Source organism: Panthera tigris, chromosome D4 (assembly GCF_018350195.1).
Source record: "Panthera tigris isolate Pti1 chromosome D4, P.tigris_Pti1_mat1.1, whole genome shotgun sequence".
In the NCBI taxonomy this organism is placed as follows: Eukaryota; Metazoa; Chordata; class Mammalia; order Carnivora; family Felidae; genus Panthera; species Panthera tigris.
Genome location: NC_056672.1, coordinates 54887166 through 54912489, shown reverse-complemented (window position 1 = coordinate 54912489; position 25324 = coordinate 54887166). Strand labels below are relative to the sequence as shown.

The following is a 25324-nucleotide window of genomic DNA, read 5'->3' as shown; positions in this document are numbered from 1 at the left end:
TGTCATAAAAATGGGATCATTATAATACATGCTATTTTTCTAGAGGAAAAAGAACTAACTTAATTGTACCTGTAATTGACTGAATAAAAAGAAACAGAAGTGAAACCAAAGGAATTGCCTCACTTTACATAAATGTTTCTTTTTCAAAATAAGTATTATTTTCTAGAATATCTTTCTAAGGTTAAAAAAGGAGTAAGAAAAATAATAAGAGATTGGAGTCATGTTGGAATTATTTGTGATGGAGATCTTCCCTACATCTTCTTAAGTACTATTAGGCTCAAGGCCCTCCACATATTTGGTAACATTCCCTTTGGTATCCTGAAATTCATAGATAATATCATCTACTCATATAGATAATGAAAAAATATAATGCCTCATACACAGGAAAATTTTGTTATAAAATATAGTGGTACGTATTTCAATATTTAAATCGTTGGCCATTACTACTAAAGACATAATGAAGCAATGAGATGCTTGCATGTGTATTTAATGAACAAGTTTGGATTTAATAGGAGTCACAAGAAGAGAAGCCATACCATTTAAAATGAAAGCAGGGGCGCCTGGGTGGCTTAGTCCGTTAAGCGTCCGACTTCAGCTCAGGTCACGATCTCGCAGTTTGTGAGTTCGAGCCCCGCGTCGGGCTCTGGGCTGATGGCTCAGAGCCTGGAGCCTGCTTCCGATTCTGTGTCTCCCTCTCTCTCTGCCCCTCCCCCGTTCATGCTCTGTCTCTCTCTGTCCCAAAAATAAATAAACGTAAAAAATAAAATAAAATAAAATGAAAGCAGAAGTGTGGTGGACACTAGATTAAAACATGTGGTTAAGTAATTATAGAGAAGACTTATTTGTATAATTGAAATAGGGAAGTAACCTTAGTTGAATTAAAAACGACATGGCAAGTATTAGGTGAAGAAAATGAGTATTCTATTGTTGAAAATGAGCTGGCTCTCTTCTTTTTTTTTTTTTTATTTTTTTTATTTTTTAATGTTTATTTATTTTTGAGACAGAGAGAGACACAGCATGATCAGGGAAGGGGCAGAGAGAGAGAGGAAGACACAGAATCTGAAACAGGCTCCAGGCTCTGAGCTGTTAGCACAGAGCCCCACGCGGGGCTCGAACTCAGGAACCGTGAGATCATGACCTGAGCCGAAGTCGGACGCCCAACCGACTGAGCCACCCAGGCGCCCCAAGCTGGCTCTTTTCAAGGAAGATTTTGTAATAATCTATGTTGTGTCATGGGATGGAATAGTGAAAGAATCTCAGAAATCATGCACACCTCTCTAGCTATCTCACCCCATGTTGGGGCAAATATTTAGATTGTAAGACGTTTGGGATCTTGAAGACCAGGTCCTCGAAGAGTTGATGGGAAACAGAGAAAGATTTGGGGGGGGGGGGGTGGGGAAAGGCAGTATTTAAGAGGCTAGAGAGAAACTGTGTGCAGACCTTTGGGGAAGGTATAAGACTGAAAGTCAACAGGAAATCTCCAAATAAATCACTTCAATGTGTAATTTTCACAACATAGACTTATCATTTTCCTGCAAATATTTTTTAATTTACATAAATGGCAACAAAATATTAAAAAAAAACCAGCCCTTATGAATTTCATTGATATCCATACATTTCATTTGCCTCTATTAATTTAATAATGTATATCGTCTGAAGTCTGTAAAAAGGAGTCTCAAATCTCCTTAAACATTTGCATTTGGTTTCATTGTTTTTCCAGTAACCTACCACTGCAGTGAAACTCTTTTCAACTAAATACTTAGTTGGAAATACTGTAAATAGTTTAGCTCTTCCCAAGAAGTGGGTATACAAATCCCAACCGTCTCCCAAACTTTCCATAATTAGACTGATTAAACTGTTTTAGCTTCAAAGTCTTATTATTCTTTTAAATCTATGTTTATTTCTTCTCAATTAACTCTTCCTGCAAATGTTGGCTAGTTTCGATTGTATTCTAAAACACCTCCCAGTCAGGTATTGCAAATTCTATTTTGAAACCTAGTCAACTAATTTCCCTCAAAAGAAAGAAAATTTCCAAACCGGTGCTTCTAAGTAGCTATCCCCCAGGGAGGAGAGGGGATAAATCTTTTTTTTTTCTTAACGTTTTTATTTATTTTTGAGACAGAGAGAGACACAGCATGAACGGGGGAGGATCAGAGAGAGAGGGAGACACAGAATCGGAAGCAGGCTCCAGGCTCTGAGCCATCAGCCCAGAGCCCGACGCGGGGCTTGAACTCGCGGACCGCGATCTGAGCTGAAGTCGGACGCTTAATCGACTGAGCCACCCAGGCGCCCCGGGCTAAATCTTTTCTTAGCAAGCGTGCAGACACACACGCCTAACACTCGCTTGAAGCTCCGCCCCTCACGCACTCAACGCCCCTCTGTCGCGCATGCCGTCCCCGGAGCGGACGTCGGACGTCGAGCGGAAGTGGTGTAAGGCGGCCGCCGGAGGTTTCGTTGGTGTTTTGCGCGACTGGGTCTAAGAGTGGAGTGGCCTGTGCGCCCGTGAAGATAACGCTATGTCGATCGAAATCGAGTCCTCGGAGTGAGTCCTGCGGTGGCGGAAGTTGGCGAAGTGGCGGGGGCCGGGAGGTGAAGGGTGTGGGGTGTAAGATGCTCAGGGAGAGGCTTCTGAGAGCCTAGGGAGTGGAGGGACATTTCCTGGCCCACAAAGATGCTTCTTGGATCTGGCTACCTCGGAGGCGGGCCCACAAGAAAGTGGCGGATGAGAAGTCTAAAGCCCCATGGGATACTGCACGGGGCTAGGAGGAAGGATAGGCCTTGAAGATCTGAGTTCTAGCCTTCGCCGACTCTTGGCGCGCGCTGTGGCTGATCAAATTGCCCGTCCGTTCTGGACTCCAGTCTAACTACCTGCACAAGGGAGCTTGGATTCTAAGCCTTCCTTCTCTCCCGCACCTCCTTAAACAGTATGATTCGTTTCCTCTGTGCTTACATGTCCCCTCAGCTTTGCTCCGCCCAGCACTTACCCAGTATTGTCACTGTTTCTCTAGCCACCCTACTAACCTGTGTAGGCGCCTAGGAGCTCCTTTCCCTTTTAGTCACACAGCTTAACACACCGTAGAGGCTCAATTACTGCCTTTGGAATGAAGGAGCTATTAACTGTTTTATCAGACGCTATCAGGCGCTGAGTTTTGGTTAGTCGGTGAGTTCTCTGTAGCGACCAAGAGAGAGAATCTGAAGATTGGGGCAGAAGAATGATCGACTTGGAGGGGAAGGGAGCTAATGAGTGACTGAAGAAGGTCTTCAGTGAACTTCTTCAGGACTCCACCTTCTACTTTGCCCTTGCCGACACTTACTAATTAAACCAGCAGACATAACATTTGTGTCCTTAGCCTAAGAAAGGGAGAGGGCTTGTTCTGAAGATCTGCCACGGGAGGAAGGGAGGTTTATTCATTCAACAAATACTGAAGTCTACTATGTACTATTCTAGACCCTGGGAATACACTGAACAAAACACAAACATCCTTGCCTTTAAAGAATGTACATAGTGATAGGGAAGGCAGACAACAGACAAAAACAATAAGTAAAATATGAGACTTAACAGATAGTAATAAGTGTTGTGGAGACAAAGCAAAGAATAGTGATAGTGCTGGTAACTAAGACAACTACTAAGTCAGGGCAGGAGTTGGAAAGGGTTCCCTGCTTTGGGGTCTAAGTAAATAGTATACACTGACCATTCTCCCATCCTTGGGTTGCTGCATGTTTTATTATTATTATTATTTTCTTAATTAAAAATTTTTTTTAATGTTTATTTTTGAGAAAGAGCGTGAGTGGGGCAGGGGTAGAGAGGGAGGGAAACAGAATCCGAATCAAGATCCAGGCTCTGAGTTTTCAGCAATGAGCTGGATGTGGGGCTCTAACCTGTGAACTGCAAGATGGTGACCTGAGCCGAAGTCAGACCCTTAACCGCTTGAGCCACCCAGGTGCCCCCCCCCTCTTTTAATTAAGATTTTAGTTTTAGGTAACCTCTACACCCAGTGTGTGGTTAGAACCCACAACCCTGAGATCAAGAGTCGTACACTCTACTGACTGAGCCAGCCAGATGCCCCTACCATGTTTTTATTATCAATGATAGCTACTATTCAGTATTTTCTGTGCTAGTTGCACTGTAAACAGTATAGTCAACCCTTTCACTAGCCCTACAGGGTAGGTATATTTATTAACAGATGAGGAAACAGGCACAGAGATGTTAACTGACTTGCTCAAGGTCACAGTAACTGACAGAACTCTGATTCAAATCCCAGCCTATTGCCAAAGGTTTTAGGTCTTTATGTATTACAGTTGGCCCTTAAATAACGTGGGTTTCAACTGCACAGGTCTACTTATCTGAGGATTTTTTATAGTACGGTACTGTAAGTGTATTTTCTCTTCCTTAGGATTTTCTTTGTAACATTTTCAATCAATAAGGCTGGTCAACAGCAGGCTATTAACAGTTAAGTTTTGGGGGAATTGAAAGTTAAACACAGATTTTTGACCGTACAGGGGTCAGTGCCCCTAACCCCTATGTTGTCCAAGAGTCAGTTGTACATTGTGTCTGAAGAAAGTAAATTTGATTTGAGGTATGTCACACAGTAGATCTTTACAGGGAGCATGTCTTATTTGGGAGTGCAAATGGAAGTGTGCTAAGGAGGATAGTAGGTACTAGAATAGCAGTGATCTAAACCTCAGTATCTCTTAAGGGGTCATGAGAGAAAAGACTACTACAAGTAGCAGTAATCAGTTTCCTTCTGGAGGAATTTTTAAGAAGAGAGTGTTTGCTTTCCTGTCAGGGATATGTGCTCAAGAGCCACACTGTCAGATTGAACCTTCATTTTTCCATTTATCTCTTTACTTGGTCAAATCCTCATCTATAAAATGGATATACTGGTAATACCTACCTCATAGGCCTGTTTTGAGGAGTAAATGAATCAATGTCTAAAATGCTTGGGACAAAATACATAATAAGCATTGGTCATTGTTTTATGTTTATTATTTCTACCTGATAGAGGGAATTGACTAAATTCCAGTCTGAAATCCCTTCCAACTGGGACAGTCTGACCTACTGTATTCTCACTGTCCAGTAGAAATACAGTGTGAGGTACATGTGCTTTTAAAGAAAGAAGGGAAACAGTGTATCACAGCATTGTACAGTGAAGTTTTATACTCTGTATGAACAGATCTTTCACCAGATTCCTTATTATTAAGTCCAAGAGCAAGAAGTTTTAACTATAAATAACTATATTTAACTATAAATGACTTCTAAGTTTTCTGTCACATGTTGAAAGTGGTTGCTTATTCTCCCAATATTTGGAAATTGCCTGGCTCCTCTTTTACTTGTGAAAGTGAATCCACAATGTTTTTTTTTTTTTTTTTTTTTTTTTTTTTTACATGTCTTAAAAATTTGGTAATAAAGGTGGTGGGTAGGTGTTACTTTGTTTTGCTTTTACATACAGTATATAGTTCTTCTCATTTGTGTTCAAATCCCTAGTGAGAAAATCTCCAATTCATATTTTTTGGTTGTCATTAAAAAAAAGTAGACCAAATCATCCTACAAGCATTTAGAGTATGTTGTGTCAATGACTGGACTGGGTTTAAATAGTTCACAAAAGTGTACAATATAATCATACAAATTAATAAGAAACTTGGCATAATAAAAAGATCTTGGGTCTTGGAAGGAAGCGTCACCTTGGTACCTTTCTAGCTGACTGTGAGACCCTGGACAAATTATTTCCCCTTTCCAAAACCTAGTTCTTGGGTTTCTGGGGTGAAGGTGGGACTGGGTGATCCTCAAGGTCTCTTGTAACTTAGATTCTGTGATTTTGGGAAAGTTATATTTACATGATAAAGAAGTGGGAAGTAACTAGTAAAAGGAGGATGGTTGAATAGAAGACATAAGCTGGGGTGGTCTTTACTGTGTGGCCTCTTTGGTGAGTGAGGATTCCTGAGCTAGGTGACTTGCTTTCTTTTTCCAGTGTGATCCGTCTTATCATGCAGTACCTGAAGGAGAACAGTTTACATCGGGCATTAGCCACGTTACAGGAAGAGACTACGGTGTCTCTGAATACCGTGGACAGCATTGAGAGTTTTGTGGCTGACATTAATAGTGGCCATTGGGATACTGTTTTACAGGCCATACAATCTCTGAAATTGCCAGACAAAACCCTCATTGACCTCTATGAACAGGTAAGAGGGGAGGTGATGCCAGTCCCCTTGAATTGGTTTTTTGTGGGCCCCCTCACTGGAAGCATTATGAAGCACTGTAGGACTGTAACAGCCCTTAAAACTAACACTGTCAAGGCTTGAGTGCTACTTTGTATTTTTTTCCTCTTTTTTTTAAAAGCCAAGATTATACTAAATTAAAATTATTTTTTTTATGTTTATTTATTTTGAGAGAGAGACAGACTGTGCGTGTATGTGTGTGCATGTGCGAGTGGGGTAGGAGCAGAGGGAGAGAGAGAATCCCAAGCAGGCTCCATGCTGTCAATGCAAAGCTGGATGCAGGGTTTAATCTCAGGAACTACGAGATCATGACCTGAGCTGAGATCAAGAGTCGTGCTTAACCAACTGAACCACCCAAGTGTTCCTAAATTTATTTTTTAAGTGATCATTAAGTGAACTGTTTTGACACCAACTAGTGTATATTACAATTTAGTTCTGGCACTAACCACCCAGAGTTAGCATACACCCTGCAAGTTAAAGGCTCAGTCTTCTGCAAGATTGCCCTTACTTTAGACACAAGCTGTACTTTTTTGGGGTCTCAGGCCACCCACACTCTTGACCAGCTGGCTGCATATCTGGGGGTCCCTGTGACCCCTTCAGAATTAATAATTCACTAGAATGAGTCCCAGAACTCAGGGAAGTGCTACATTTATGATTATAGTTTTATTATAAAGGATACAGATCAGGACCAGCCAAATGAAGACACATAAAAGAGATCTGGAAGGGTCCTGAATGCTCTCTATGCCTTCTAATGCTCTCTCCCTGTGGAATCAGAGTGTTTCTCTCACCTGGTTTATTAATGTATTCACCAACCAGGAAGCTCTTTTGGGGTTTTTATTGAAATTTCTTTCAACCTTTAGCTCCCCAGCATTCCTTGGAGGTTGGGCTGGCTCAAAGCCTCAATCTTCTGATCACCAGGTTGGTCTTTTGGGCAACCAGCCCTTTCCATGAGCTGTCATCTTAGCATAAACTCAGGTGTGATGCAAGGAGTTCGTTAATAATGAAGATATTCCTATCACTGGGGAAATTCCCAGGTTTTTAGAAGCTCCATGCCAGAAAATCAGGACAAAGATCATACAAATTAGTTATTATACATTTGTATGATAACAGAATGGGCTTTCTGGAAATAAGAATATAGTGTTGTTTGAAATAAAAATAGGATAGTTGGTTTGTGTTTATTTATAGTCCACATGAGTTCAGTAATTCCTCAAAGAAAATTTAGCTAACTGGAGAAAGGTTTCTCTGGAGCCCATGGATATATTCTTACCTTTAGCTTTCTTCAGCTTCTATATTCGGAACAAGAAGCCTGAGAGGAGTGGAAATGGGTGGATAAAAATGAAGGATGGAAGTTGAAAGATTGAAGTTACTATTTATGTTTGTATGTATGTTAAATTTTTCTGTAGAGATCAAGTGGAAGTGGGGGAGGGACAGAGAGAGAGGGAGACAGAATCTGAAGCAGGCTCTAGGCTCTGAGCTGTCAGCACAGCTGACACGGGACTTGAACTCACGAACTGTAAGTCAGAGGCTTAACAGAGCAATACAGGTCCCCTGAAGTTACTACTTATAATTGCTTCAGTTGTCCATCTGAAAATGCTAGTGAAAGAGGAAGGAACATTTCCTAATACTGGAAATCATGTTAGGAGGCCATTTCTGAACCAGAAATTGTACTGAAAAAGAAACAGTACTAAGAGAATGCGATAAAACAGACATTTTCTTTTAATTTTGTCCAGGTTGTTCTGGAATTGATAGAGTTGCGTGAATTGGGGGCTGCAAGGTCACTCCTGAGACAGACTGATCCCATGATCATGTTAAAACAAACACAGCCAGAGCGGTATATTCATTTGGAGAACCTCTTGGCCAGGTCTTATTTTGATCCTCGTGAGGTATGACTAGAAACTCTTTTTAACATTAGAAACAATGTAATGTTTTTTATCATTTTATTGGGTGCTGTTTGTGATTTTGATTCAGTTTTTGAAAATGATACTTTTCTGTTTATATATGTTGGTTGAAATTTACATGTATTAAAGAGAATAATCTTGTTCAGTTTTCTGAGTATTTGAAGGTCTTCCCTCCCCTACACACCCCATTTTAGACGGTTTTATGTTGATAAGTAAAGAAGCAGAAGATTTATTCCTATATAATTTCCACATTAGCCCAAGTACTTATTTGACTCTGAAGTGCTGCCTGACTGCTAGTATATTCACTATGTGTTTGTGTCCCTTGGCCCAACAAGGGCAATTTTCTCTCAACTCTTGTAGTTCTTAGAAAGCTCGTGCTTTTGTCTTAGCCAGTTATGCTTACTTGTAGAGCATGGTGACTCATATTCTTTTCTTTTTCCCAAACTTCATTATATGTATAGTTTCATTGTTTCTCACTCAGCCTTATACTAGTCTAGGAGGAAAAAAAATTTAATAGGTACTGGATAATGGGGAGTTAGGGTAAACACACAGAAACCATGAGGATAAAGGAAAGAAATTTAGATTACCATCACAGGATTCAGCTTAGAGGTGGTGAAGGACTTCTGGGCTGGGAGTCGTAAATTACCAAAGAATTACTAAAAGAATCCTCAGCTCTGCAGATTTTTCAAAAAAGTGGAAAAACAATGCTGGGTTTGATGTGGTTTACTTGGACTCTTCTTGGAAATAATGGTGTGGATTGGCTGACCTCAATTCTCTCTCAGCTCATACTTTTGAAATGCAAGTGGAGAGAACTGGGAAGTCATCTTAACTAATTAATATAATTAATCCCTTCTTAAACTAGGTTGTTCTTACCTTTTTTTTTTTTTTTTTTTTTTTTTTTTTTTTTAGTGTTTGTCTTTAAATAAGCACACTCATATCCTGTGGCCGCTTCTTAGAAATAATACTACTCCCTCTCCTTTTTCAGGCATACCCAGATGGAAGTAGCAAAGAGAAGAGAAGAGCAGCAATTGCCCAGGCCTTAGCTGGGGAGGTCAGTGTGGTGCCTCCATCTCGTCTCATGGCATTGCTGGGACAGGTAATTCAGAGTCTATGGAACTGAAATTACCCTGAACTCCTGGTACTGTTTCTTCATATAAAGTGTATGTGCAAGCTAAAGAAGTCGGACATCCTAAGAACTGGGGACTAGCGGTAGAGCTGCTTGTACCAACAGCTATGCCATCATGCCAGCCTCCTCTTTTCTGGGAGAAGCAGTAGAGATTACTTTGGAGCATAAACTCTAACGTCAGTTAGAATTAGGGTGACCATAGAATTTATCATTCCATTTGGGATAGTCACTGATCATCGTGCCAGGACACTGTCAAAGGCAAATTGGAACAAATGTTTATTCTGGTTAGAATCTGAGCTTTCTCACTTACCAGCTAATGTGGTTTTTGGCACATTACCTAACTTTTCAGGACTTTTTTTTTTTTTTTTTTTTTTAAGTGATCTCTGCACCCACCGTGGGGGGCTCAAACATACAACTCCCGAGATCAAGAATTGCGTGCTCCACTGACTGAGCCAGCCAGATGCCTCTCTAACTTTTCTGATTCCATTTACTCATCATGGTATTGTAGTAAGGATTAAATGAGATGATGCATTTAAAGCATTTCCTGTATTGTCTGGCACCTTGTAAACTTTTTTTTTAAACTTTATTTTCAAAACATTTTTTTTTAATGTTTATTTATTTTTGAGACAGAGAGAGACAGAGCATGAATGGGGGAGGGTCAGAGAGAGAGGGAGACACAGAATCTGAAACAGGCTCCAGGCTCTGAGCTGTCAGCACAGAGCCCGATGTGGGGCTTGAACTCACGGACCGCGAGATCATGACCTGAGCCGAAATCGGATGCTTAACCAACTGAGCCACCCAAGCACCCCTTTAACTTTGTTTATTTTGAAAAGAAAGAGGGAGGGAGAGCGTGCATATGGAAGGGGCAGAGAGAGAGGGAGAGAGAATCCCAAGCAGGCTCTACACCGTCAGTGGAGAGCCCGATGCGGTGCCTGAACTCACAAACTGTGAGATCATGACCTGATCTGAAGTTGGACACTTAACCGAACTAAGCCACAAAGGTACCCCTGCCTGGCACCTTGTTTTACAATCAGTGAATGGGAGCTGCTGCTGGTGATTTTTTTTTTTTTTTTTTTAGTAGTAATATTACTAGCATTGTTGTTACTGAAAGCTACCTAGAGTAAGAGATGTTTATAAATAGCACAAGATGCAAGTGATTAATAATGATATAAATAGCCTCTTTGCAATAAATCTGGGGCACGTTTGAATGAGGGGAAAAGGTCAGATCAGATTCTTCTCCTGTTTTATACAGTATAATTTCAGATAGATTGAAAGTTATATCAGAAGATAGAAAAACCAGGGGCGCCTGGGTGGCTCAGTCACTTAAGCATCCGACTTCAGCTCAGGTCATGATCTCACGGTTCATGAGTTTGAGCCCCGCATCGGGCTCTGTGCTGACAGCTCAGAGCCTGGAGCCTGCTTCAGATTCTGTGTCTCCCTCTCTCTCTGCCCTTCCCCTGCTCGCACTCTCTGTCTCTCTCTCAAAAATAAAATAAACATTAAAAAATTGAAAAAAAGAAAAAGAAAATAGAAAAACCAGAAAATAATGTATCAAACTTTTTGATAGGGAAGGACTTCCTATATTTAGGGAGTAGGCACCAAGGGAAAGATAAACAAATTTAATGACTTAAGAGTTTAACTTAAGATAGAAATCTCTAAAGCTATAATCAAAACTAGATTGGGAGAACATTCTTTTTGGCAACTGTAAACAGATACCTGGATCACATCAAAAGCTCACAAATTGATAGGAAAAGTAGTATAAATACAACAGGTAAGAGGGAAGAGAACATGAGTAAATAGTAAACACAAAGAGGAAATTGGGAGTCAAAATGAGAGTTGGCAAATGATACAGCCTAGGACTGTCTCCAAAATCCATGATTTTCCCACTTCCCATATTCAGTCATAAACACTGTTGAAGTTGCAACTTTTTGGGAAAACAGTTTGTCAGTGTGTAGCAAGAGGCTTAACCATTCATATTCTTTTTTCGATTCAATAATTCCTCTTCGAGGAATCTATTCTAAGTGAGTATTATCCCCCAAATAGAAAAGGCCTTATTGTTCAAAAGTGTTGTTGTGGCATTATTATTTTTTTTTAAGTTTATTTATTTTGAGAAAGAGAGAGAGAAAACACACGTGGGGGAGGGACAGAGAGAGGGTGAGAGAGAGAATCCCAAGCAGGTTGCTCACTGTCAGCACAAAGCCCGATGTGGGGCTCAAACTCATGGACTGTGAGATCATGACCTGAGCTGAAGTCAGGTGTTTAACCGACTGAGCCACCCAGGCTCCCTTATGGCAGTATTATTTAGCTGTGTGAAAAACTAGTAGCAGTTGACTGTCCATTAATATATTAATTAAACTGTTAAACATTCACCAGAAAGGGTATATTTGACAGCCATAAATGATAGGTATGTCATTGCGTGATCTGATAGGTAAAAATAGAAGAAAATAACATTTTATATAGGGTATAATTACAGTATAATTATGTTAATTAAACACATGTAAAGTGGGAAACACTAGAAGGTATACATAAAATGCTAAGTAATGGTGGCTGTATTTGGATGTTGGAACTATGGGAGATTTTTGTTTTCCAAATTTTATGTTGAGTTGGGGCACCTGGGTGGCTCAGTTGGTTAAGGCATCCAACTCTTGGTTTTGGCTCAGGTCCTGATCTCGTGGTTTATGGTTCTAGCCCCATGTTGGGCTCCTAGCGGATGGCATGGAGCCTGCTTGGGATTCTCCCTCTCTCTCTCTCTCTCTCTCTCTCTCTCTCTCTCTCTCTCTCTCTCTCTCTCCCTCTCTGCCCTTCTCCTGCTCTCTCTCTCTCAAAATAAATAAGCTTAGAAATTTATAACAGAAGAGTCAAACCTATAAGAAAATAGATACGGAAATATGGACCTGTTGGCTCTCAGAATTCCCTTCCCCACTGAGATCAGCCTGTCTTCCTGCGACACGCAGAGTCACATAGCTTATGTTATATTTGAATGGCCAAAGATATTTGGGTCTGGATGTTAACCTGATCCTTTCAGGCTTGGCTTTGAGCAATCAGGACTAGATCTTAAAAGATCTGTAGGTTAGATTGCTGTACTTTTTTTTCTATAGGCACTGAAGTGGCAGCAGCACCAGGGGTTGCTTCCTCCTGGCATGACAATAGATTTGTTCCGAGGCAAAGCAGCTGTCAAAGATGTGGAAGAAGAAAAATTTCCTACCCAACTGAGCAGGCACATTAAGGTAGGATCTTAGATACTCAGCCTTTTTGTAATCATTTGTTGGGGACTCCATGTGTTTGCTCAGCCAAGCCCTGTGCCAGGAGCTTGGGTTTGGGAGCAGAACTCATTCTCCAGCTCTGACAACATTCAGGGTTGCTGCTGGTGACCACTGGGGTCCTGCTGGGGTCTGGCAGTGACACACCTCAGATGTATAACCAAGTGGACATAAATTTGGCAGCTGGCCCATCATCTGCCCTGCACTTCCTCCCAGGAAGCCTTCATTTAGAAAAATGGTTAGCTCTTTGGTTAAGCTTGGAACTAACAATGAACTTTCTGTGCATTTGTCCTGTTCAACATTGGTGTTTTTGCCTGCTACGTGTCAGGCAAAGTACCAGGCGTGGATTGTAAAGTAGGCAAGTGCGGCATTTGAGGAAAATAATTTTATCATCTCAGGGCTCGTTCTTGTTTTTTTAAATTTTTTAATTTGAGACTTTTCTAGGAAAAGGCACAATCAAGTAGTTGCTGCAGTTCCCAGAATTACAAGCATATTTGCTACTTTTGCATCTCCTTTATATTACATTTTCTCTTGGTTTGTGCTCTTACTGAATTCATGGATTTTAAAATATTTCATGTTCCTCAAATCTGGGACTTTGGCTTAGTGCTTTGAATTTATCTTTCCTGGATTATATATTCTGAATATATAATATATATTCAGAATATATATTGAATTTATCTTTCCTGGATTGAATTTAGCTTTGAATTTATCTTTCCTGGATTATATATTCAGAATATATAATATATATTCTGAATATATAATATCTTTGATATCTTTGAGCAGTAAAGATATCTTTGAGCAGTACCATATTTACCTGCCTGAAGCCTTGAGACAAAAAGAAATCCATTAAAATTATGCTGCTGGGCTAAGATTTTCTTTCATATACATTTTCCTTTTTTGCCATTTAAAATGAAATCCATAATAGAGCTTTTCTCTGTTGTCATCTAATGTTCTGTAGTTTTCGTCTGTTGGGAACATCATTGCTGTAAATGCTCAGGATACATCACCTAGGCAAATGTTCTGTCACCTTAATTAGTTCTAGTGTTCGTCAGCCGCACATTATCAATTAAATAAAGGTCATGAAAAGAACTAGGATGGAAAATTTGTTTACAAAGTAGTATAGGAAAACAGACATTTATTTTGAAGAAAATGGATTTTTTCCCATATTTGTACAACATTATCTCATTAAGTTGAGTGTGAAAGTTATGCTAATAGTAGCTGCTTCAGGTAAAAACTTACTAAGTTAATAGGATTATTTGTTCCAAGTCCTGTGCTAAAATAGTTTTTTACATCGCTTTGGAAATACCAACTTCACATTAAAAAAACTAGATTCAACTGAGAACTAGACCTAAAACTGGTCAGAGAAAATATATCCATTCTCTGTGTCCAGATACAGAAATGCTCCTCCAATACTCTGTAACATAGGCCAGCCATGACTTTTTGCTAGGGCAGGATTTCGCAAAAGGTTAAAATGAAAATTGTTTTAAGGTCAACTAGATAAAAATACATCTGTTTCATTGTTTCATTTGAAACAGTTTGGTCAGAAATCACATGTGGAGTGTGCTCGATTTTCTCCAGATGGTCAGTATTTGGTCACTGGGTCTGTTGATGGATTCATTGAAGTCTGGAACTTTACGACTGGAAAAATCAGAAAGGTGAAGTATTTAAAATATATTAACTTTTCTAGTGGGAGAATTATCTAGTTTTGTTTAATTCTGTTATTTTTATAGTATAAATTTATTTTTTAAATGATAATATATACATCTGATACAACATTTTATAAAATAGAAAAGTTACTCAGTAAAGAGTCTTGCTCCAACCCTTGTCCCTCAGCTGGTCAGTTCCCTTCCTTGGACCAGCCAGGGTTATCAGTTTCTTATGTAACCTTCCTGGAATTTCTAGGTATATGTAAGCAATACCTTACATATAAGGTATGTAGCAATACCTTAGCTATATAAGTAGTGTCTAAGTAATTGTACTAATTGTGTGTTCTCTTACTATGAATGAAGTTAAATATCTTTTTATATGTGAGAAGCCAGGAGTATTTCCTGTTCTGTGAAGTCTTCACATCCTTTGCCCATTTTTCTTTTGGATTCTTACTGATTTTTAGGAACTCTTTATAGTTGGAAGAAATCAGTCTCTGTAATATGTATGGCAAATATTTTTCAATTGTGACTTTTTGTCTTTTGACTTTGCCCATCATTTTATTTTATAGACTTGAAATTTTTTTGTGTCATCACATTTATCCATCTTTTTCTTCTGCAACTTGCAGTGCTTTTCATGTTTCGTATTTTATATTAATTTTTGATCCATCTGGAATTTGTTTAGGGGGATGAAGTTGCTGTAGATTCAACTTAATTTTTTTCCTAAATAGGTATTTATTGACTATATCTACTGGTTTAAAATGTAATCTTTACCATAGAGTACTAACTTCCACTCCATGGATAGTGAATTCATGAGTGATTTTCACTTTCTACTTGATATGTTTCCTTATAGTTTGCTGCTTTTTTTTTTTAAACCATGACACAGTCTTACTTTTTAATTAGGAAAAAATAAAGTTACTTTATTTTGAACAATAAGGATGAAAAGGAAACATCACAAATAAGCAGATTTTAGTCAATACATGGTTTTAGGAAAAGTAGCTGGCAATTTGGAAAAGACATTGCTTTTTCACATCGTGTCTCAAATAAATTCACATATATTAAAAGTGTACAATATGGGGGCGCTTGGATGGCTTAAGCATCCAACTTTGGCTTGGGTCATGATCTCACAGTTCATGAGTTCAAGCCCCACATCAACCTGTATGGACAGTGTGGAGCCTGCTTGAGATTCTCTCCCTCCCTCTCTTCGCCTTCCCCCACTCATGCTCTCTGTCTCTCTCAAAATAAATAAATAAACTTAAAAAAATGTACACTATGAAATTGTAGGGGGATTTTGCATAGAAAAAAGATCAGTAAGCAAAAAGATGTAGGGTATTATGTTGGAATTTTTTTTACAGTATTACTTTAGGTTGTGTAAAATTATTTATTCCCAGCACTGTCAGTTCATTAGAAACCTGTGTGCATGGCACTAGTATTTGCTTTGGAAATTTAGAGTAGGCACAATCCATTACTCTGCTTTTAGTAAGTTTAGAGATCTGGAATGACTGGGGGTTTTGTGTTATTTTAGTAACTGCTTATCTTTGTTTCCTTTAGGATCTTAAGTACCAGGCCCAGGATAACTTTATGATGATGGATGATGCTGTCCTCTGCATGTGTTTTAGCAGAGATACAGAAATGTTAGCAACTGGGGCCCAAGATGGAAAAATCAAGGTATTTATTAGTGGCAGAAACTTTCACATATAGACATTTTGAAACCTCTGCAATGAGGTAGTGTTTTACATGTGATAGCTTAATAATAGGTATTGTTTGTTGAACATGAAATTTATGCTAATTACTTTTTTCTTGTTTAATTCTAATAAAAACTCTACCTAGGGAGGTTCAGTAATCAGTTTAAGGTCACACATTTGGTAAGCGATAGATTAGGACTTCAGTCCAGGTCTGCTCATCACACCTTTTCTGCTGTATCACCCTGGCTCACCTTATATGATGTATTGTACTTTGGGTTTTTTTAGGGAATAGGATGCTCTGTATTTGATTAGACGTAGTTTGTATTTAATTGCTGGTGAGACACCCAGGGCTAGATAAAATACAGAAATGGTCTCTGCTTAAGTGAACTTTGAGTCTAAATTTTTGTTAATAATTTACAAGGAAAGAGGCTTAAATTTCAGAGGATTCACTTATTGCACATTGTGAAGCAGACATATTCAGCTATTAGCATGCATTTTTAATGCTTTTTTAGTACATTATTGAGCATTGCATGTTGCTTGACTCTGCAGGCTAGAGTAGGTCACTCTATTTACAAGTTTTTACTTTTTTTTTTTTTTAATAAAGGTATGGAAGATTCAGAGTGGACAGTGTTTAAGGAGATTTGAAAGAGCACACAGTAAAGGTGTCACCTGTCTAAGCTTTTCTAAGGATAGCAGCCAGATCCTTAGTGCCTCTTTTGACCAGACAATTAGGTAAGTAAAAGTCCCTACACTGCCCTTACTTGAGTTTGCTATGATGAAGTGCTGGAGGGAGGTACTAGTGATTCCTTATGTTTTCACTAGCATGGTGTTATATGAAGAGTGTGAGGATATGTGAGACCTCATTATTATTTTCTCCATTTGAGTCTACCCAGAAGAGAGATTAGAAAGGGATTATAGCTGTGTTTCGTGTTTCTTGAAGTGTGATTTTGGGCTCACCTGCATCAGAATCACCATAGAGGGCATATTACAAATATAGCCAAATCTGTCTCTGAACAGAAGCCTATGGTATTATTGGCATGTTTTCTTGCAGTCTCTGTGCCTAGCTTTTGTTTTGGTTTTGTGTGACATAATGAAAATTATATTGCATACCTAATTGCATAATCCTCTTTCTCCCCATGATATTATAAGTTGAGCTTTTATAATTCTTTGAAAGTATATTCAACATTCGGTCCCAGTTGTAATGTATAGAATATTAATTGTTCTTTTCATATCCTTTTGTTTGTGATAGAATTCATGGTTTAAAATCTGGGAAAACCCTGAAGGAATTTCGTGGCCATTCCTCCTTTGTTAATGAAGCAACTTTTACACAAGATGGACATTATATTATTAGTGCATCCTCTGATGGCACTGTAAAGGTTAAGTATTTGCTCCTGGTTTATTTTGGGGTTTCTGCTTTTGTCCTTTGAAGAGTTTTCAGTGGTGATAATGGTGATGACTGTGATGGAGTAAACTTCTTTACTAGCTGTTTAGCCATAAATGAGGTGAGTCTGAGACAATAGTAATATTCTCTGGGGAATCCCTATTGAAGGACCCGGAGTTTCAAATCTACATAATCAAAACATTTATCATTTGTAGGAAAAGAGGAAGGGTACGGAGGCCTGGATGTAAGTCATCCCCCATGTATAGTGGTTAAATTGTCTTGTTAAAGGTATGGTTCACCCACAATAGTCAAGTTTATAAAGTGCTTAGTGACCAGATGAATAAATCTCTTTTTTGTTGCACAGCCTCCCTGCCCCAGCCTGGGCCCCCACATTTAGGGGCCTTCCTGACAGCACTTACAGAGGGGCAGGAGAGGTGTGGAGTGGAACTAAGCCCTCTCTCAAATAGTTATTGTCCTCAGTGCTCAGCTGAAAGTAATGCATCTTTAGTACCTTAAGAGATTTAGTTATTTTAATAGCAGGCCTCAATTCCTAGAAACGATGAGAAATCCAAATAGAAAATTGCTGGAGATCTTTGAGACACTCCATTTACATTCTGGACCTGCTTTTAAATTGCCTTATGTAAGTGTGTAGTTTGGCAGAAGACGGAAACATTTTAACACAAATACCTAAAACACCACCCTCTGAAATTGCTTGTTCTGGCTTGGGAATTGAACCAGAAACCTGAGGATTGGAGAAGTCTTTCTCAGGACGGATGGGGAAACATACAGAGCTCTTAGTACTTTAGTCATGGGATTTGCCCTCTTTATGCTTTGAATATGGGCCTTACAGTCTGTAAAATGCCAGTGGGAGGTGGCCTATTTAGCTTTGTTTTGTGGTCTTTTCCTTTAGTCCTTCAGTGAGTTGGGTAAGCATCTCACTGACTTTTTGGACAGAAAACACTGGAAGCCTTAGAACTCTTGATCCCTGAAATGTTCATTTTTCTTCTAGGCAGCCAGGCTTTAGAGAGGAGATTAGGGCAGATGATAACAATGTTTATTATGAAAATAAACACTGTGGCAGTTAATGGGGCAGTAATTTCCTCCTGTTGATAGGTATTCAACATCCATTTTTTGCTAAGCTCTGTTGAAAGTACAAAGGAAACACAACATAGTCCATGCCTTTGAGACTTTAAATGTATACACATACATACATACATACACCTCATTGAGTGAGTGGTGTCCAGACAGTGCCATGCAATATTTGGTCCATTCCTTCTCTGAGCACATCTCAGATTTCAATAACTGTGATGTCTGATTTAACCCCTTCAGTTTATAATAGCCCAGAAGGGCAAGGTGAAAAAAAGCATTAGGGTGGGGAACTATTACCAAAAGAGATGCTGGGCTGGGAGAGATAATACGCGTGGCCAAGAGTGGCTTCCACTTTGTGGATCCTCGTGTGTGAGTGTCAACATTGTGGCTTCTGTTCAGCAGTTCCAGCTGTACGTTGGAATCATTTGTGGAGCTGTTTAAAAATGGACATGGCTATGTCCTAGACAGCCCTAGAGCTGTCAAATTACAGTCGCAGGATAGGGTCCCAAGCATCTAATTCTAAAAGCCCACATTTGATTTGATGTCCAGAGGAGGCTAGCTTTCCGGTTGACAGTAGCAGGGTTGACACATAGCTAATTTTAAAGATATGTAGTTCAATTAGAATTTTGTAAGAAAAGATAGGTTTTAAAAGGTTTTATTAAATAGCTTTGTGACTTTTGTTGATACCCATTAATCAGCAAACAGATGGTAACAGCTTACTTACTATGTATATGGCAAAGCTAGGTATTTGATAGGACTAAAAATCAAGAAGCTTTTTGAGTCAGTTTTATTTGATTTTAGTAATCAAATTTTCATTTTTTTAAACCCCAAAACTTTAGACATTCTTATACCCAAAAAATGTTTATGCCTTGAATTTTTGTGTCATAGATCTGGAATATGAAGACCACAGAATGTTCAAATACCTTTAAGTCTTTGGGCAGCACTGCAGGGACAGATATCACTGTCAACAGTGTGATCCTGCTTCCTAAAAATCCAGAGCACTTCGTGGTGTGCAACAGATCGAATACAGTGGTCATCATGAACATGCAGGGGCAGGTGAGTGCTCCGAAAGTGCCCTTGCACAGATCCTGTGGGTCATTTGCAAATCATTAAGTCTTGGTCCTGGCCCTTCCAGTAACCAAATATGGGTTCATCACTCCAAAAACCTTATATAGTCGACCTGTGAACAACACAGGGGTTAGAGCACTGACCCGCTGCACAGTAATCCGCATATTACTTTTGTCTCCCCCCAAAACTTCACTACTAGCCTACTGTTGACTGGAAGCTGTACCAATAACAATTGACTAACACATATTTTGCATGTTTTAATATTATATACTGTAATCTTACAATGTATTCTTACAATAACATATGCTTAGGGAAAAAATGTTAAGAAAATCATAAGGGAAAATACATTTATAGTACTATACTGTATTCATTTTTTTATTTTTTTAAAAAAAAATTTTGTTTTTAACCTTTATTTATTTTTGAGACAGAGAGAGACAGAGCATGAACGGGGGAGGGTCAGAGAGATAGGGAGACACAGAATCCGAAACAGGCTCCAGGCTCTGAGCTGTCAGCACAGAGCCCGATGTGGGGCTTGAACTCACGGACCGCGAGATCGTGACCCGAGCTGAAGTCGGACGCCCAACCGACTGAGCCACCCAGGCGCCCCTGTATTTATTTTTTTAAAAAAATCCATGGGGTGCCTGGCTGGCTTAGTCAGAAGAGCATGTGACTCTTAATTTTGGGTTTGAGTTTGAGCTACACATCGGCTGTAGAGATTACTAAAAAAATATTAAATTAAAAAAATCTGGGGCGCCTGTGGCTCAGTGTGCTGACAGCTCAGAGCCTGGAGCCTGCTTCGGATTCTGTGTCTCCCTCTCTCTCTGCCTCTTCCCCCACTGGTGCATGTGCTCTCTCTCTCCCTCTCTCTCAAAATAAATAAACATTAAAAAATTTAAAAAATCTGTGTTTGTAAGTGGACCCGCCCATTCAAACCTTTGTTGTAGATATCAATGCCGGTCTGACTAAGGGAGATACAGTATGTGGGTTACTAATTTGGGATATCTCCTAGTTACCACATGATCTAAGGTGGAACTCTCATAGGAGAAGGGCAACAGTGCTTTCATGATAAGTATTTGTAATCAGGGCACCTGAGTGTTTCCCAAGGAACCTCACTTTTGCAGTGCCAACGACATGAGGAGTGTCCAGATTGAGGTCTCAGGCCCTAGGAATGTGTTGTGCTACTGAAATGTTGACTTGGGCCCTTGGGGATCTTGCTGAGCATGGAGAAGAACTAGGGGCTGGTGTCTACAACTCGCTCTCCATTCCATTAGTCCCTGTCACTGATACATTTGTAGTTTAGAAACCATGGTTGAGGGGCACCTGTCTGGCTCCGTCAGAAGAGCATACAGCTCTTGATCTCCGGGTCATGAGTTCAAGCCCCATGTTTGGTGAAGAGATTAAATAAATAAATAAATTGACTGACTTAACTAACTAACACAAAGAGCCCATGGTTGAGATGGCTGGTCTGCAGTATCTACTGGGCCCCCGCATAATAGCTATAGTTGCCCACTTCCTACGTTCCTGTTTGTATAGGACGAAGAGTGCCTGTGTACCCACCCTTTCCCCTGTGATAACATCTTTGATAATCATAGTACAATTATCAAAACCAGGAAGTTGACATTGATACAATATAATGAACTGAAATACAAACCTTACTTGGATTTCGCTAGTTTTAAATGCATTCATTTTGAGGTGACAAGTTAATAGCTCTATGAAATTTTGTCAGATGTGTAGATTTATGTAACTACCACCACAATCAGAATACAGAACTGTTTCTCTACCCCCAAAGGAACTTCTACATGCTATATACCTTTACAGTCAAACCTTCCCCCCCATAACCCTAGCCCTGGTAACTATTGATCTGCTTTCCATTATTATGATTTTGTCACTTTGAAAATGGTATAAAAATGGAATCATATGTATGTAACCTTATAACTTTTCTTTTTTATAATTTTTTAAATGTTTATTTCTGAGGGAGAGAGTGACAGAATGTGAGCGGGGGAGGGGCAGAGAGAGGGCGACACAGAATCTGAAGCAGGCTCCAGGCTCTGAGCTGTCAGCACAGAGCCTGACATGGGGCTGGAACTCATGAACTGTGAGATCATAACCTGAGTCGAAGTCAGACAATTAACTGACTCAGCCACCCAGGCGCCCCAACCTTCTAATCTTTTGAGATTGGTTTTTCTCAGCTTGATTTATGGTGATGTGTGTAAAATAGAGCAAGCAAGGTCTTGGAGACAGAGTTCCATCTTGCATGAGGAGAGCACCTCATTCTTTTAGATAGAGGAAATGACAGAGTGTAAGTCCACAGAGCATTGAGAATCGTGGTATAGATTTAGAAATTGGGTGGCAATGAATTTGCTTCAGGGTAAAATGACTCCATAGACTAAAGAGCAGGGATTGGTAACTTGGGACACATGATTAACTTGAGATAGTTTATCCATGGACCGTTTCCCAGGCCAGAGGATTTAGCACACAATGAGTGGTATTGGTGATCTAATTATCAATGACCGTAAAACCAGAATGCAAAATAACAGTATAAGGATGTCAGTTAAAACTGCTGCTTTAGAACTGCTGCTAATCCAGATGTTTTGTTTTTGTCTTGGGGTATGGTATGATCTAGATTGTCAGAAGCTTCAGCTCTGGTAAGAGAGAAGGTGGTGATTTTGTTTGCTGTGCCCTATCTCCCCGTGGTGAATGGATCTACTGCGTAGGGGAGGACTTTGTGCTCTATTGTTTCAGCACAGTCACTGGGAAACTGGAGAGAACTTTGACAGTGAGTATTACTGACTTAAGGCCATCTAAAGAAATTTCATTAATACTGGTATCTTTCTGAACTCTGAAGTAAACCTTTTCCAGACTGCTGTAAGTGTGAACTTTGGTATAAAAAATGTAAAAATTCTATCACTAAATAAAATAAAGGGCCCATAAGTAATGGTATGGAATTACCTCCTCTCAGAAGTTATCCTTCAGTGAGCCCTCAGCAAGTGGATAGGATGGGTGTACATAAAGCAGAGAATAAGGAAGGGCTGGTTATAGTAGTCATATCTTCCCCAAGGGGATCAGACAGTGACAGGTATAGCTAGTTCTCTCCATGTCCTTTCAAAGGCAAATTACTTTTACACTATCCTGTCAAATTGATTTATGGTGTATTTAGCAGTTCTGTGTTGTACAAGCCACTATAAGGAGTAAATAATGCCAGTTGCTGTAACAAACAATCCCCACATTTTAGTAGTTTAACACAATGTGAGTTTATTTCTTGTTTCAATGTGATAGTTGGGTAGTTTTCCTCCATTGTTTAGCTGTGTCATTTGGAACATGTGGACTCCAAGGTCTCAGGAGGAGAAAAACTAGCTGGAGGGCTATGCCAGATGTTTTTAAGACTCCCATCTGGAAGTAGTTTATATTACTTTGTTCCTCATTCTTTTTTGGTTAGAATTCACTCACATGGCCACAACCCAAATGCAAGGGGGACAGGGAAAATGTAGTTTTCTGTGGTCCTGGAAGTATAGTATGGTGAACATACAAAAAATGATATACATACCATATTAGAATATAATCTCTTGCATCACATGATTCTTGGCACACTTGCCCTATGAAGCCTCCAGTACAGATCTCAGGTGTGAGCAAAATAATATGAGGTGGAGAGTGTTCTCCAGCTGAGGGGCCTGGAAAATACAAGTTCATGGAGTTGAAGGAATCATTTGGTCTTAGCTACTGTCTTGGCCTAGAATTTACAAAATAGGGATTGGGAGTAGGATCAGCTGTCATGCAAAAGTGACGTGGGACAAAGCATTATTCACACATTATGAAAAACAGTACAAAAATTGGCGAACCAGCAGTGTGATAACCTCATTTGAGTTTTTGGTATGTGTGTTTTAGCCATCCTCAAGGCTGCCTTAGGTTTGATTGCTTTGGTGAGAAGTGAAGCTTCACTCTTCCTCCTTTCCATTCAGCTCTGGAAACCTCTTCAGAGTCACTTTTTTATAGACCTATATCCCCTAAATCAGTGCTTTACTTTTCCCAGGTTCACGAGAAGGATGTGATCGGTATTGCACATCACCCTCATCAGAATCTGATTGCAACCTACAGTGAAGACGGACTTCTAAAGCTCTGGAAACCCTAATTCCACTTTTCTTCAACTCGCTTGAGAGCATGTACTTAAGTGAAGAAATATTCATGTATTGCTTTTTTCTTTCTAGGCTACCTTTTCTAAGCAGTTGTCTGAATTAGGCACAAGAATAATTTTGTGAAAATTCATGTTCAAGTAGCAGCTACCCTTTTTATATTTTTTTAAGGTATTCATTTATCTGTTTCTAATTGGGGCGGTCATTTGATGTTTTCAGTAGTCTTCTACCTGGAGAGTGAAATACTGCTGTTTCTAGAAGAGAGTTATACTCTTTGATTATTTGAAATGGTGATTAAGACGTATCTCCTACAGTAAAATTGTAAATAAGTAACTATCCCATATTCAGTAGCTCTTTGCTGGTCCATTCTTTTTAGATGTTAATAAACTTTACACCTTTTTTGGAGGTTTTGTTTTTAAATGTAAATAAGTGCTCATCTAGTTAACATATTTACTAGTTAAGTATGGAGGGTGGGACATAACATTCTAGTCTAGCAGGAAGTCAGTTCCTGTTTAGAAGGATAGACTGAATGTAAAAAGGCCAGGTATTGATAGGATCTCATTTCATTGCCCTCACTGTCCACTCATTCTTCTTAGCTGTGCCTTCTCATGCGTTCTGGCCAACTCCAGGGAACATCATCTTCATCTTCTGGATAGAACTTAGTTGTAGGATCCACTATGAGAATTCCGCTTTGGCATCTCTGAGGGTTTGGCATTGAAAATGTGCTGTTGTTCTGAAGAAAATTAGAAAAGGACCTGAGATTTAGAGAAGTCTTTTTAGGTATGTGCATCCTTACCAGTTAAAAGCCAGTAAAACTCTTGAAAACACTTTGCAAATGGGGTGTCTTTTATGTTTGAACCAAAGATGTATTGAGTGCGCTTATGTTGATGTTGGAGGGGCTGTGCCAGGTGTCATTTCAAGAAAGTGAGACCTTATTTGTGTAGACCTTTTATGCCTCCTTTTAAGTTTAGCACTCATTAGGTACAAATGAGTGGGGAAAGTTTTTTAAATGATTTACATTGTTGGGGCACCTTGGTGGCTCAGTCGGTTAAGTGTCCGACTCGTGGTTTCAGCTCAGGTCATGATCTTGCGGTTTGTGAGTGCGAGCCCCACATCAGGCTCTGGGTTGGCAGTGCAGAGCCTGCTTGGGATTCTCTCCCTCTCTGCCCCTCCCCTGCTCGCTCTCTTTCTCAAAATAAACAAACTTAAAAAAACAAAGTTTTATAGTGTTCTAATTTGCCTTTGAGTGAAATATAGCCTGATCTTTTGCCTGGCACAGTAATGCTCAATATTGGCTGAATTAATCCTTGGCAGCACTAAGAAATCCCTCTTCCTCAGTCATATTCCCAAAACTTTTTTTTCCTTTTGCCATTAAACCTGCAGCTTTTTGACAGTGTGTGCCATTTTGAGTTAAACATTAGCCATAAATCCATGAATTCAAGTGAATGTAGTTTCACAGCCCAGTGAAAAGTTTTCATGTAAGAAGTTTAAGGTGGAAAGAGGAAACAGCTTGTGCTAAGAATCCTTTAGAAATATCTTCAAGAAATTGGGATTTTATATTTAGCCCATGACCTTGTGAATGGTTGAGCAGTACTGTTAAGAATGAGAAACAACAGGCCTAAAGTGGAGTCCCTTGTGCTGGCCTTGTGCTAAGCTCCACACTGGCCAAGATTTAATACCTACCCAAACTGCAGTTTCGGCCTGTCCCAGGACTGTAATCATTAACCAGTGAATCTGGAATTCAGTATTTATGAGGTAATCTACCTGATAGACCCCCTCTGGCCCCCATAGGAAGGTAACCTTGCCTGAAACAATCCACTCTTGTTAGAGA

The 25324-nt window shown here is 39.6% G+C and overlaps 1 protein-coding gene across 1 annotated transcript; it reads left to right on the top strand.

The window, feature by feature from the left end:
• Window positions 1–2286: 2286 nt before the first annotated feature.
• SMU1 (SMU1 DNA replication regulator and spliceosomal factor) lies at window positions 2287–23898 on the top strand. Its single transcript, XM_007076582.3, has 12 exons — window positions 2287–2542; window positions 5970–6180; window positions 7947–8099; window positions 9100–9210; window positions 12339–12467; window positions 14036–14155; window positions 15695–15811; window positions 16433–16560; window positions 17078–17204; window positions 19187–19354; window positions 21990–22142; window positions 23394–23898. Exons 1-12 carry the CDS (start codon window positions 2517–2519, stop codon window positions 23490–23492), a joined length of 1542 nt encoding a protein of 513 aa, XP_007076644.1. The 5' UTR covers window positions 2287–2516; the 3' UTR covers window positions 23493–23898.
• The last annotated feature ends 1426 nt before the right edge of the window (window positions 23899–25324 follow it).

Coding starts and splice junctions, on each gene's coding strand:
- SMU1 (XM_007076582.3), top strand. CDS start 2,517: ATGTCGATCGAAATCGAGTCCTCGGA. Junction 2,543..5,969: donor ATCGAAATCGAGTCCTCGGA/GTGAGTCCTGCG, acceptor TTCTTTTTCCAG/TGTGATCCGTCTTATCATGC. Junction 22,143..23,393: donor AACTGGAGAGAACTTTGACA/GTGAGTATTACT, acceptor TACTTTTCCCAG/GTTCACGAGAAGGATGTGAT.